At 37.0% G+C, this 15268-nt stretch overlaps 1 protein-coding gene across 1 annotated transcript in view; it reads right to left on the bottom strand.

The window, feature by feature from the left end:
* Positions 1-2271: 2271 nt before the first annotated feature.
* GCC2 (GRIP and coiled-coil domain containing 2) overlaps positions 2272-15268 on the bottom strand; it is a 29545-nt gene continuing 16548 nt past the window's right edge. The window contains 8 exon segments of the mRNA XM_040054705.2: positions 2272-4760; positions 5842-6043; positions 6830-6969; positions 7792-7986; positions 9420-9637; positions 10807-10983; positions 12549-12670; positions 14679-14816. Coding sequence (XP_039910639.1) covers positions 4690-4760; positions 5842-6043; positions 6830-6969; positions 7792-7986; positions 9420-9637; positions 10807-10983; positions 12549-12670; positions 14679-14816 — 1263 coding nt within the window. The 3' untranslated portion in view covers positions 2272-4689.

The raw sequence follows: 15268 nt of genomic DNA, 5'->3' as shown, positions 1-15268 counted from the left end.
GTCTATCAATTTAAAACACTTTTAGAGCCTGCTGTGGGAGGACTGGGACTGTGCCCACGCACACTGTTTTTGACACTGATTACATTTACCTTGGATTCTTAAGAAGCCTTTAGGCATTCAACTGACAGCGGAAAAAAAAATGATTTGCCAATACCAAGGCATGCTGATTTGTTGGAGCAGTAACTGATGTGCATTTCCATACTTGCTCTACTACTCTCAATCTTCACTATTCAATCCAGCCTGAAACCTCAGAATGAGCCTGAGAAACACAGGACAGGAAGGAAAGAAAGAAAGCTCCTGAATCTAAGATACGTCTTATTATCCTTTCACAACCATATGATAAATCTTAATCAAATTTGTTTAAAAAATAGGCAGATTATTATTTCCCTTCCCCACAGCATATATACACTTATGTAAAAGCTGTTAAAATTTGACTGGAAGTATCAAGCTCTCTTTTTTGACCCTTATATCCATTTATTATGCCTTCACAGCTTATGATCCCTTCTCTGACCATGTATTTGTGTAATAAGCATGGTCTACAAAAAAAGGTTGGCAAGAAAATAAACACACCAAACTCATGCCTAAATCAAACTGAGCACCACTTCATCCACAGAGTATGTAATCTTTGCACTAGGACAATCATGCAGATAAATTATCACAACTTATTAGGAAGGAGGTAATTATGTCCATTTCAAAGTTGAGTGCAATTAGAAACGCATGCTGATTTATAAGGTGGGTAGCAGTCAAACACACTAAATGCAATCCTGTTAATAAGGCCATTAACAGGTTCTGTATCCCTCCTCTCCATGTCTATTGTCAGATTGCTGGTGACAATCTAGTAACACATTTGAAGTAATTTAAATGAGCTTTTTTAAAGTGTTTTTTTTTCCCCCCAAAAAAACCCAATAACAAACCAACTTCTTTTCTGTTCACCCAGAAGCATCCATTGCTTTAGTTTCCTCCCAAAGTAGAGGCTGTGGATACTATACCAGATTCATAAAATCTCTTCAGTATAATTGTAGACAGCCCTTGTTTTCTACCATGCACCTGAGTAGCATTTTCTCAGGTAAAAACAGGCATTCAGGAGAAAAAAAAAAAAGGCACTCTGTTGAGTAAAGGTGAATTTTATTGAAGTGATGGCCACATGAAAAGGCCATCAAAGACATTATTTCCAAACAAAATACTTATCTATCCAGACTAGCAATTCTGAATTAACTATAACAAATATATTTTTATCTCTTCATACATTTGGTTTCTCAGCTTGTGAGTGGTGACTGCTATTTGCAAGGCTTCTAAGGGATGTATTTTCACAGTACCAACAATAGTAGAACTAGCAGCAGAACTAAACATACTAGCTTAGTATTGGTGCACTGGGTGAAGCCAAGACATGAGCCAAATGAAGCATGTATGTTTAAACTGCCTTCAAAGTCACTTAGTAAAAACTAAGGAGAGTTTTTAGGCATTCCTCTACAATTTCATAATATATCATCTCTTATCACAGCAGAAGGATGGAGGGAGATGAAGGAGGATTTAAATTTAGAAAATAATCTAACCCTGTATTCTCACAGTTACAGTTTGGGGAAGGAGGGCTATGAAAGAAATAAAGCAACTTTACTCTCTCGTGTATAACTTCTAACATGGTTCCCTTGGGCCATCCTGAACCCCAGATTCAACTGGACACATCTATACAACCGTGTGACAAGCTCTGATCTTCCCATCTTCCAGCTGCTTCCACAGATGAGTCTCCCTTCTGGGTAAAGGGAAAATGAAAGACATATAACCTGTTTATAAGTCAGCATCAGATAGCTAAAAATTCAGCCACAGTGCACATGCAGCTTTGGGAACACTGAATCACTCTCATTTTTGGTTTTTGATTAATATATAATCTGCATATTGACAGCAGAATTTATTATTATTATTACTATCATTATTATCATTATCATCATTCCTTCCTTATGCTTGGGCCAAAGGCAGGCTGTTAAAAGATAAAAATTGGTCCTAAGCTTATGAATATTTTGGGCAAGGGTGACATTTTCTGTGAAACATCCTAATCAATGTGGCACTGTAAAGTAAACAAAAAGAACCAGAAAGCAAAAAAGAGCACCACATTATAACAAGAAGCAGCAGTACTACTTAAAACTTTAAACTGCTTTTTGAAAGCTAATCACAGCTACAATGCTGTACATTACAAATGCAAACATATGGCATATAAGTTCTCTATGCAAAATAATCCTGTTTCCAGTTCACATTCTTCTACGCCATTTACTCAGGTGTCTGTTAAACTTTGATATCTTTGCTTACAGTCAGTTTATTGCCACACAGATAAGTTCTGGCAATCTTAGCAACAGAAAACAGTTTAGTAACAGTTATTAAAATATTTTTACTTTAATTAAGATATCAATATTTCATTGTAAAAAAATATATATATTAATGCAAGTTGTTCACTACATTCATAAGTGTGGTACTCAAGTTTTACTAAAACAGTGAGCATGCAACTCAGACTTGAAAGAAGTCAATAAGCAACTGGTCTTTCATACACCCAGTGATATTTGTTACTTGCATACCTTTATTCACAGCTTACAATGTTAAATAATTTACAGTTCTGAAATATGTGCCTTTAAAGAGGAACTCGTCACAGCTCTTTAGCAACAGCAGAGACTACATCAGGTCAGCTGCAAAGGGAGTGTGAACTACGTGAGACAAAGCCATACCCTTCTACTCATGTGCTTCCATTGTTAAAATCACAGCAGGAAGATGACTAGCACTTATTTTATACATATTCCAAATTTCTCCTGTTGCTATGTTTTGGCATTCCTTTGAGTGACAGCAACCAAATCCAGCTGAATAAGGAGTTTGAATCCAACATCTGAGACCTGGTCCAAACCACGAATGCTGAAGGTAATTCATTCCGAAAGCAAATGCAAGAAAGCCTAAACATAGCCTCCTGTTTGCTACCTACAGACACCGTAAAGACCCGTCCCTCACACTGCTGTTGATCAGTTCACTGCCCTGAAAGTCCACAGAAGATGTTTTCCCCAGTAGCACAAACCATAAAGGTTCCAGTTAAAATACATATTGGAGGGGAAGAAAACAGAAGTGCCTAGGACAATGGAAAAGAATTAAAACACCTAAATAAAGCCTGTTGGCTTTGTGGATTGTGTACTGAAATACAATAAGCAAAAAATTAAACCAAAAGCAAACTTACTGAACAGTTTATTCTCAACATGCTGCCATTCTGCTGTTCATACATTCAGATTAATCTCAGCCTGAAATAAGGCAGTATTAAAGGAACAACCATCATTTCCTCAGAGCCTGAGCTAAGGTAGATAGGAAAGGAAGAACCTTATTTAGTATTCGTATGTGTACCAGGGAAAGACTCTCTGTAAAACACCACAGAGAACATGAAAATATGAGTGAAAAAGACAGACAGACTCTGGTTTAAACATAAGGAGGATTCAAACACGTGTATGCTTTTTAAAACCTTACAAATAAATTAAGATGGTGAAAGGCATTATGGACTGTAAAGGGGAGAAGACAACTGAAGGTAAAAAAAGGTGCTGTGTTGATAAGAGAAACAGAGATGGTAGAAATTTATTTTTCTTGGATAAAACCTGTAACATTCTGTCATGTAACCTAGAACAGAGATCATCTCATCTGTGCAAAAGATCTATGCAAACGATGTGCACACACACAGGTAAGTGAGAGAGTAAGATCTTCAGTCATTAGAATATTTCAAAGATGCATCTGTTGACAAAAGCTTCATTCTTTTCTCTCAGAAGTTAATGTTAGGAGTCTGACCTGTGGGCTCAGATTCTTTCTTTAGTGTCTTCATTATGACTAAGTCAGTATGACTAGTCTTGTCATCATATTACAGACATCATACCAGTAATGGAACATTTCTCCCTAGTCTTTTCCACAAACTTCCAAGCTCAGATTAAAAAGCCCTAGCTTAAGCCCTTTCTCACAAAGCTTCAGCTCACTTAGGACCTCTGAGTCTTGGAGAACTATCCTAAGGCTTCCATAGATGCCATCAATCTCTACTACAGTACCATGCCCAGATATGACAAGCACTATATTTCATACAGATTTTTGAACCCTCTACATTTTTTTAACTGTTGCCTTCATGTTCTGCAAAAAGCAAAATAATTTAGGAAAGACTACAACTTTAAAGCATAAAATGCCCTGTTTCTTAAATATCTTCATTTTTTTAGTTATCACAAGAGAAGAAATAATTTAAAATTTCTTAAATGTGCAGAGAGTAACACTAACCATATAGATCAGCTAGCTGATATGTGAAAGCAACTGTAAACACTTTTAAATGCTTTAAAACTAAACTCTAGTTATTCCAGTTAACATATCAGGTCAAACTCTTAAACTGATATCAAAAGAGCTATCACAGGTTGACAAATTCTGTTTCCAAGTTATTTGCAATTAATTTGTCACTTCTCATAGTTCTTATTATCAGCTTTAACAATTTCAAGAAAAACAGTTCACTGCTGCCAGAGCATGACATAGGACCATCATTCAGAGCTACTGCAGGCTTCTTTCTTAGCAGAGCCTAAAAAGCTGAAAATAACACATAAAAACGAAACCCTGCAGGTTCAATGCTACAACATCAACAGATCTACAGTAAGATTTCTCAAGTTTGCAGTTGTGGAATGTTTTTAAAGATTCAGCATTTCCACTGTTTTATCGAAGTCCTGACCAGCTGTGGAGGTAAGAAGCCCACCCAGAAGGCCGTGAGGTGCTCTCTTCTTCACCTGAAAGAGGAAGAAAAACATTTATTACGTTACACATTGCATAATTTGGTTACATGACCTTTCCCCCTTTCTTTGCCTTTATCTTTTTTCAAAGGCTATCCTTAAGCTTGCTGAGAAAGGAACTCATTCTTGGGCTGACATAGATATGAGATAGTACTACTAAAGTACCACTTTACTTTGGGTACTTGAGAATGTCTGAAAAAGGCAATTTATCACCATTCTCCAGAAAAATCCAATCAGTCTTCATTAGAGGGCTAGAACAACAAGAACATGCTATGAACTTGACTTACATCTTATTTTTGCAAATGCACAGCCTATTATGGAATGCTATACTTGAACGCTTCCACTTTTACTGTGATTTTGTTCACAAGTTTTAACTTCTTTTATGTAATGCATTGCTTACTGTTTATATTAATTCTAAGACAAAGTATAGGTCAGTTGCTAATGAAGTACAAGAAGCTACAGTTGCTCTCATTGAGAAATCACAAACAGTATCTTAAAAAGCATTTTAAGAGAATGAATGCTCAGAGTATTTGAAGCAGAAAAAGAACATTATTGTACACAGAAATCCTGTGTTAATTTCTTGCAAATGCCTAACTTTTTACGTCCTTCCCTAGTCCTTTATTTCTTCAATGAAGAGCATATTTTAAGATATCTTTCAACGTATTATATTGAAACTAATATATCTGCTCTATTGCCTTAAGAAGAACACTTTGGTTATCTGTTTAGAACATCTGCAAAGAAAATAATTCAATTATATAAACCTCTATTTTGATAAAAAAAATTTTAACTCTACTCAAATCACGAACACATTATATTTTTCACCTTACTATTGTCTTCCTAAAATGTGAATGTTCCAGAAGAAATTATATCTTATGTCAATTTTATGGTATTTGTTCTGTTTACTAAAAACTGAATAGTAACTTCCCAACAAAGAAAATGGTTTTATGACCAGTACACTGGCATCATAATACTAAGTTTTGCTTTTTCTCAGAGGTTTACACAACAGACAGCAGAGAAGTATCCTCTTCCTTTTTCACCTTTCCTCTTTTTTTGTGACAATATTTTGAACACCACCAACCTTGGGCAATGGCAACCAGCTTCCCCTTCTCTTCAGGGCTGAGCTGCAACATGGTGTCTATTACTGGGAGCAGCCGTTCCTTCTCACTTCCTGATTTCAGAAATATGAACTGCAATAGAACATTCTTCAAGTATTCTAGATTAGCCACAGACTTTTCTCTCTCTTGATTTCTTTCCAGTCTTCTTATTTCATTCTTAAGAAGCTAGAGATGAGGAAAAGAAATATGTAATACTCCTTGCTTCATTAATGAGTAATGGAACAAAGGGGTTTTGAAGAGCTAAAAAATGAATTGCACAGCTTGCTTCAAAAAGAATAATGCATGTTTAGCAACATATTCAGGACAAAAATCCAGTGAAAATTAAATAAGCGATAATGTTACGAGAATGAACTTATTATTGACTAAAAATAACCTTTTTTGATAAAATTTGTGCAGTATAGAGATACAATATCAGTGATAAAAGAGTAGCAATAGCTGAACAGTTAAATAATTCAGAAATCTGATGATAGTAATTTAAAAGCATTTTAGAAAAGGAAGCTTAGCACATTTACAAACGCCTTCAGAAAGCTCACTCATATGTTAGTTTATGTGTCTTCCTTTAACTTAAGATGGCTGAAGTAGATTACAGGAAGAGAAACCAGACAATGCTTCCCTTGGGATTCACTGCTTTTATCTAAGTGAAAATAGTGTAGACCCTTCACTAAACATTAAACTTCCAAACTCCTGAGGCTTTTCTTTTGTACCAGCTTTTACTTCACACTCCTCTCCCCCTCCCCTCAATGCCTACCCAACTAGAAACTGTGGTGAAAAAACCCAAAAACTGAAGTAGACTCTGAAAGCACCAATCAGACCTATGGAATAAAAGTCCCTCCCAAATTAAATTTTATACCACCAAAATTTTATAGACTGGGATTCTCCGAAAGATATTTCGTCTAAGAAATGGATCATGGAAATTGGAGCTGCCTTCACATCTCTTGTGTGTCTGCTAACCTTTATTTGTTCCATTAGGATTGCATTGGTTGCTTCTGACTCACGAAGTAATTCATTCAAGTGATCAGCACTCTTAGTTGTTGTGCTTAGTTTCTGAATCAGTTCATCCTTGGTGAGATCTGCTTGCCACTGAGATGGTTCTGCAATTAATTGGAAAAGAAAACTAAGAGAAGGAAAAAGCACTTGCATCTATTTCATACTAACTTAACATCAGGACTTGATTAATGTAGTTTCTTATGAACAGAATTCATGCAAAGTCAGAGTGCAGACTTAACAGGCATCAGTGCTGCTGCTGCACGCTTATTTTCTGATCTATTTTTATTTACGTATTAAAAGGGGGCTGGCAAAACAATTCTAGAGTATCTAGAGTACCTCAAGATACCAGGTTTTAACTTACTCCTTGTTTCCTGCTCATAAATGGAGATTTTCAACAGTTATCCATGAAGTGTTCAGTAGACTTTTAAAACAGGATTATATGCTACCATGTATTTTTCTGGTTTTTGGGGACTTCTAAAACGTTCTTTTTCATGCCAGATTTCACTTTCCTAGAAAAAGCCCTATGAATAAAGTACTATTTTAATAAGCCTCATTTAGATAAACAGAAATTTTATCCTTTCATTAACAGGATTAAATCAGCATTTAACTGTCCCTATTAGAGACTCATCCAGAATACAAAAACTTTTGTAACTATTCACTGACTTGCTCACCCAGTCTTTTCCCTTTAAAAGGTCAGAAATTTGACATCTTTAAATCACTAAAACCTGTAGGAATGTCCTACTGTTAGCCCTTACTCAGTGACAAAACTCCTACAAAAGTTCAGGACGGTATAAACTCGGCGGCACTTGACTAGACTTGTGTCTTGCACCTAAAAGCATGAAAACACAATGCTCTAAAATATTTTGAGGGTGCAAACCTCTGCAACCTATGTAGGCAAGCTCTTCTGAAAGCCACGTTCTACATACCAGGCTTTGCTTCTGATGAGTTCAGAAGCTGCTCCAAGGATTGAACATGGGTGCTGGCTGAGGACACAGACTCTGTGTCTGTTGTTTCCATGCCTTCTCCCTCTTCCCTGGCGACAGTGTGCACATCGAGGACAGGAAGGTCAGTGTTCCGCCGCTCTCTCAGGCTCTTCGTTGCTGGATTTGAAACAGCTGGACCTGAAAGATACTTACTGAAGTTCATATCAGAATGAAATTGGGAGGGCTATTTCCTAGGTGTGACTGTCTCAGATTGAGAGTGGTACATAAACTAGTCTTCAAAATGCAGGGGAAGGTGAAGCAAAAAGAAAAAGTATGCACGTAACATTTATAATAGCAAAATACAGCCTTTTAGCCCCAAATGGCCATTCCAATCAAAGTCTGATTCTAAATTTAAACTTGATTGGCAGGTTTTATTTCAGTGACTATGAAACTTTGATGCAAATCTCCCTGAATATGTGTTTTAGCTATGGTAAGAGTAACAAATACCTATATAATGCAAAACAAAATTCACTTTTGTTTCAACCAGTCCTGTGGGAGGTGTAAATTCTCCTGTTTTATTACTGTGTGCATGACCCTTCTACTTCAGTAATAACACAGCAACTTCTTAAACTGTTGCTGCTGCTTGGCAAATGTCCAACTACATCCTGATTAGTAACTTTACAGACAGGAAAATAGCACTTGAGAATGAAGACAGTAAAATCTTAAACTGGAAGAAGGATCAAATAGCAAGTATAATAAATAGCATATATACAAATAACAAACATTCTTAAAACAGTTTCCAATACACTTTTCTTTAGCCTTTACACTTCATACTTGAGGCAGATGTCCAGCATGCTCTAAAACCTTCAACAACCTGATAAGAACACCAAATATTTACAAAGTAATTTCCCTCCATCTGTCTGACAATGCAGATACTGCAGAATAGGTATCAGTGATGCAGATTCTAGAACAGAATAGTTCTAGAAGTTGGAAGTGACCAACAAGTATCTAGTCCAACTGCCTGACCACTTCAAGGCTGATCAAAAGTTAAAACATTATCAAGGGCATTGTCAAAACACCTCTTAAAACACTCACAGGTTTGGGGCATCAATCACTTCAATGGGAAGGCTGTTCAAGAGCATGACCACCCTCCCAGTAAGAAAATGCCTTCAAATGTCCAGTCTGAACCTCCCCATGGCAGCTCTGAACCAATCCCACATGTCCTATCATTGAATACCAGGGAGAAGAGCAGCACTTCCCTCTGCACTTCCCCCACTCAGGAATCTGTACGACAGCAATGAGGTTGCCCTCAGCCTGCTTTCCTCCAAACTAGACCAACCCAGAGTCCTTAGCTGCTCCTCACAGGACAGTCCTTCCAGCCCCTCCACCACCTTTGTTGCCCTCCTCTGGATGTATGCAAGGACCTTAGGATTCTGAAGTGACAGTAAATAATAACAAAGATGCATTCCTGACTTGGTATCTGTGGACTGATACAGCATGCTGAAGATTTTCCAGAAAAAGCTGCTGGTGATTTTACAGAATCAAACACTGTAAGCACATTTTAGCTTCAGACAGGGGTACACAAATCTGTAACTAAGCCATGAAAACCTGGTACTCTGCCTGGAAGTTACCTCTAGTGCTTGGTTCACTCTTGAGTTGGAAGAGCTGAGCTTCTACTCTGGAGAGTTGCTGCTGAAGTGTCTCTACTGTCTTCCTGTGCTCTTCTTGCAGGTTCCTGACCTGATCTCTGAAATTGTTCCGGAGAGCTTCATTCTGGGCTGTCAGCTGACTCAATGCCTGAGCGTGCTCTGTTTTGATGACCATGTTCTCAGACTGTATCGTGCAGAGTCTGGAAACAGCGCATGCAAAAACAGTAAGGCACAAGCAGCAAAACACTGTAAAGTTTTACATTTCAAAATTTTTACACTTTGAGGCAGTTTTCAATTTTCATGTGTATGATTATCTTAGAATGACTACGTGTGCATTTATTTCATTTAAAGTCCTATTTTTACAGGGAAAATCTGAGACTGAAAATCTTACACATTACTTATTACATGAATGCACTGTGCTATATAAAATCTTGACTTCTATGTCAGAACAAAAAATTCAGACATCTTTGGATAAATAAATAAAGTCATATGCAATTAAACAAATGCATTCATGGAAAAAATAAGCCCAGGACTTACCCTTATAAGCATACAGATTTAAACAGAGCCAAAGTAGAAAATACCAGTGTTTATGTATAAAGGAAACCGCCTGTGAAATGGGTTGTTTCCAGAAAAATGCAGAACATAATTTGGTTGACTACAGTGAATCATTATGTAGCTAATAGGAATAGATAAAACTGTACAAAGACAATAAGTCCACAGTTCCTAATATCAATCTGTAATTTGTAATTAATACTTCATGTGAACTTCCTTGTACCCAAAATGGAGAAGAAAAGACAATGATAGACTTTTTTGAGCAGCTCAAGTATTAGGCACTCGTCATTTTACAAGAAGTGAAACAGATTAAACAGATTCCTTTCATTTTGAAAGAAACCGCAAATTAAGCCTGTGGCAAGCACAAACATAAAATGCAGTACTTTTTGTAAGAAACTTGGTGGACAAGAACTGGGTATTTTGTCAGTGAACTTGTTTGCTTCGCATATAACTATCTTATTTTTTTTAATAGGAAACATCCATGAAATTCAGTAGAGTGGTACAACACAAATGTGGTGCTGGGCATTAGACTTAAAAATAGTCAATGTGCTTAAAAAAATGTTAATTTTTAGATCTGATAGTTAAGAGGTAGAAAGCTTGCAGAAATCTCAAATTCCCCGATCAGCTACTATTTCATTGTCATTGTGGAAACTTCTCGTGTCTCATGAAAGTTGCAAATGATCCTTTCGAAAATTCCTTTTAACTTTCTTAACAACGTGCTCTTTCTTTGTGAAGTGCAGTTATAGGCTTCTACATGCTAAGATCTTAAAACTGAAACAAAATAAAATATCCCTATCTATTCATCAGCAGATCATACTTTTCTCGGAGTTCTGCTTCTTTCGCAACAGTCTCTTGCAGCATCTTATTGTGTCTTTCCAGCAGGGTGTCGTGTTCTGACTGCAATGCCTGGAGTTCAGATGCATTCATCTGTGAATTATGCTGAGCATCTTGCAGCTTAACTTTAAGTTGATCTATCACCATTTCCAACTGTTCCCTGCATGTGGAAGAAAAACGAATACACAATATGCATTTAAAATAATTACATTATTTCAGAACCTATATGATATCCACAAGGTTTTGGACAGCTGATCCAATTTGCATATTCATTAATAAATCAACACAGCATTAAGACCAAAATGATCTTCGAATGTGGCTATAGCAGAAATAATCAGATCCTGTTTCAACACAGATACAAATAGGTTTGCCATATCCCATCTGAACTTCTGGGAATGCAACTATTGGGGTAGGAAGCATGACTGACAGCATTTTCTACTTCAAGGAGGGACAAGACAGAAGGAAAATAATATATGGGATTCAGATGGGAGAAAAAAAAAATCTTAAAAGTGAGGCTTTGTTTTGTTTGTTTAGTAAATGCACATCAGTTTAGTAAGACCAAATACAGGGGACAAATGGTTGGAGTAGATTTTGAGCAAATTGCTAGCAAGCAACATAAAGTCCATAACAGATAAACTCAGTTGGTCAGAAACAATTCAAAATCAGAAAGACCAGGAAGAAAAAATCTTAAGTCACACACACACACATTCTCTTTTTACTGGTTTCTGTGTTTATATATACAGACACTTCCATTATCTCAGGAACTGTGTATCTCGCTAATCCTTAGAGTTGATACTTGTAAATTTCTTTGGGAACCATTTGTCATCTGTTTATTGCTAATCCAATTCCCTTCCAAGATGTCTCTCTTTCGCAAAAAAAGTAACCATAACAAAACTTCTTAAAATTCTGCAAAAAGTAGAGACAAAGAAGGGCAACTCTTTCAGTTTGGTTGCTTCAAAAGCAAGAATGTTTCAAAAACCCCAAAGCAACCCTAAACGCAAGTCCTCTAACAAAAGGCACACGTCGCCCTCTGGTGGATCTTTGGCTGCAATTGCCGGTACCGACTGACGGTCTGGGGCAGAAATGAATCCTGACATTTCACACATGAACGCTCAGTCTGTCAGCAAGGCCGGCCACCAATGACTTATAAAAATAATTTGCAGAATATGATTGAATTTTGCAGTGAGCTGAGACATTTTCTACAGTGAATCTAAACTCACCTGGCTTATGACTCTACTTAAAGGATTTTCAGGGAACTTTTGGTAGTGTAACTTTTCTTCCGAGTCTTTCCTCATATGATACACATACCAGATTTCATAAGTCTGCTGGAAATGATGACTGAATTGGTATTTAGAGCTTTATCTACACTAAACTACTCACTTCTGAAAAAGGTGAAAGTGAGCTCAGCTGAACGGAACCAGTCTGCTCTTTTCTTCTCGGTTGCAAATGGCACTTGGCTACTTCATGTCAGAGAAAACATGGCAAGTCTACACAGAATGTGCTGGCTAATTTCCACCCATAAGAGTAATAAAAAACTTCCTAAGACCTTGCTTCACCTTCTGACTGTAATAATAGGTAATCTACACAAAAACAATAGCTAAAAAGATAAATCCAGCTATTAGAAATCAATACAGCACCATGACAGTAGAAACTGGTAATGTTTCTTCTGTTCAGCTAGGTAGTGCCACAGTCAGATTACAGATCAAGTAAAAATGTTAGTTTTACCTTTCTTGTTTGGCTCCTTCCGATTCTGTCCGAGCAGCAGATTTATTCTTTTGCTGTTTTAGAACATTATGAACACGGACTTTGTAGCTCTCAAATTCAGATGTAACAGACGCTTGTTCAGCCTATCACACACAAAAAAACCCAGTAAATTATACTGTTGACTACTGCTCTCTTATTTCTCTATAATTAAATGCTTTTTAAACTGAAAAAAATTAATACCACCTGCTGCATTTCCTTCTTTAAAACAGATAATTAAAACAGCGACCACCATAACAGATAATGTTTCTTTAGATTTTAACTATCATATAATGTGAAACTTGAGACACTGATTTTCAACCTATGAGTATTAAAGAAAAGAAAGAATACTTGAAAATTCAAAACCTGCATTCAACTGAGAGATTCACAAGCCAGGGGTCTATGAACAGCTTTAAACGAAGGCAAACATGACAGAAAATGCAAAAAGAGGTCGAATTCTGTTTTTCTCCCATGGTGCTATAATTCTGTTTCTGTCCAATGCTCTAATGTGCCATAAAGTTATGCATAATTCTGAGGAGTTAAGTCAGTCTCACAATGGTATTACACAGCACAAGATACAATATTCTAGTTGACTGTAAAGGTATTTGGTCAGTCTTTTCTTCTAAATTCAGCTGTTGCCTGAGTTTCTGTGGACATCTGGAAAATTGCCTCGCATCATAGTAGCTTCATCCTTGACTGTACACTATATAGCAAAGATAACTGCCATCCTTCCACTACTCAAGTTGCATATTCCTCAAAAAACAAAACACTGACAAAGGTTTTCTTTCTTGGATCTTAGGACAAGCTCACGGATTCATTAGTCACTCCCACTTACAGGTAACTAAAATGCTCTCATCTCCAAGAGAAGGATTTTGGAAACTTTCCCTTCAGCTGAAGTGGTGACTGAAATTCTACAGAACTGACTCTGATTAGCCACTGGTCCAGATTTTCAGAGTCAGTATATTTGTAGCCATTTTCTTTAAATTAATCCTTCACTTTTCTTCCTGTCAAACTGTGTGAATATTCCTAAGTCCTCAGGTACACAGTGTTAAATGTCAGCGTGACTTCTGTTTTCTGCTATTTGCTTTGATGTCTGCATTTCCTTTAGAGGGAATTTTCCTTTGCTAATAACCTTGTAATAGTATCTATTTTCCATATGTAGGGCATCTAAATAGGAAAGCTAATCTTCCAAGAGGTTCAAGCCATGGAAGATGTACAACCTTGCTGATTTCACAGCATCACAGAACAAGCCACCACAGACAGCTACTGTAAGCACCCAGGTATGAAGAAAACATTTGTAAAACCATGATCCATGTGTACCAGCACAACTAAGGCAAAACTCCTGTAGCAGCATCACAAACTTCATCCATTTCAGTTCAGCTTTTTAAAATGCAGAAGTTTTTTTGAGAGGCTGCATTCAGCTGTTGATTACCTGCAGGATGTACATCTACCATAGAACAGCGGCCATAGAGTAGTGCAGTAATCTCCATAAAGGTGCTTTGAACGCAACAGTCCTACTATACTTTGAATCTGTTTGTCTCCAATGCAAACTTGGTCCACTGCATTTCAGGACCATCAAACAGTGTTATATGAGCAAAAAAAATCCCAGAAATAATAATAAACTTCAGCAACAGTGTCAGTCTTCCATGTAGCTCAGCTATCAGTTAAGAAGCATTATTTCAGCATATTAAAAGGTGCTTGCAAATATATTTTTCACAGCTTTTGTTATTTTAAATGGTATCTGTGTTAACTGGTTTTATATGAAGCAAGTTTTATTGTTTTTTATAGTTTGTGCTCTTTTCTTTGAAGACTTTCCTTTTCCCTGAGTGTATACTTACTGATCATCTTAAATAAACCCTGGCTCCCTCCTACCACAAGTTTTTCCCTACTGGAAATAGAAGTATGCAAGTCCAGATATTTCACCCCAAGTGATGCACGTTAACCAGGACAGTCTGGCTTGTCCTTTATACCACCACTCAGTTACTGGGGTAATTTGCAATTCTTGAGAGACAAAAAGAGAAAAGTGAAAAATCTGAAAAATATTTTTGAAGAAGCAGAGTGTGGAAGTAATCTCCCCTTCTTAAGCCTCAAAGATTACTTCTTCCACTGGAATACCTGGGCTGCTCTGCACTCCTCTTGAAGGGTTGCGATTTTTTGCTGGCAAGCACTCATCGTACGCTGGTGCTGCTCCGAAGATGTTCGCAGTTGTTCCTGAACTTTATGCTTTTCTGATGTCAGTACAGCCACCTGAATCTGAAAAAGTCAGTTGAAAACTTCACTATCACAAAAACTTTTCTTACTTCTCCAAGGGAACATGCCACTGAGAACCTAGGACTCTATTACAGTAATTCTTGCACAGAACTGGTGAATACAAAATTAAAATCTAATAAAAATAGAATAAAAATTATACATGGGTTACCATGTATTAGTTTGCAGAAAGTGATGTTGCTTAGAGAGAGAATGGAAGATAAAATTACAATGCCGGGTGGCAGCACTTAAGAAAGCCAACCCTACTCCCTTCCCTGCTCCTTTCATTACATTCCAATCCATTTCTATTCTACATACAGATGGACAACACTTAAGATTTTTGCTGACAATGTTGTGCTTTTCTGTTTTAAAAGTGAGCAACTTCCATTTTTAAAGACTCATTAAAAAATATATTCAAGTTACAAGCTTCAAACTCTACAGTCCTCTCCTTTGGTGGA

This window comes from Hirundo rustica, chromosome 2 (genome assembly GCF_015227805.2).
Source record: "Hirundo rustica isolate bHirRus1 chromosome 2, bHirRus1.pri.v3, whole genome shotgun sequence".
Lineage (NCBI taxonomy): Eukaryota > Metazoa > Chordata > Aves > Passeriformes > Hirundinidae > Hirundo > Hirundo rustica.
Note: the sequence above shows the minus strand (reverse complement) of the source record. Positions and strands in the feature narration are given on the sequence as shown.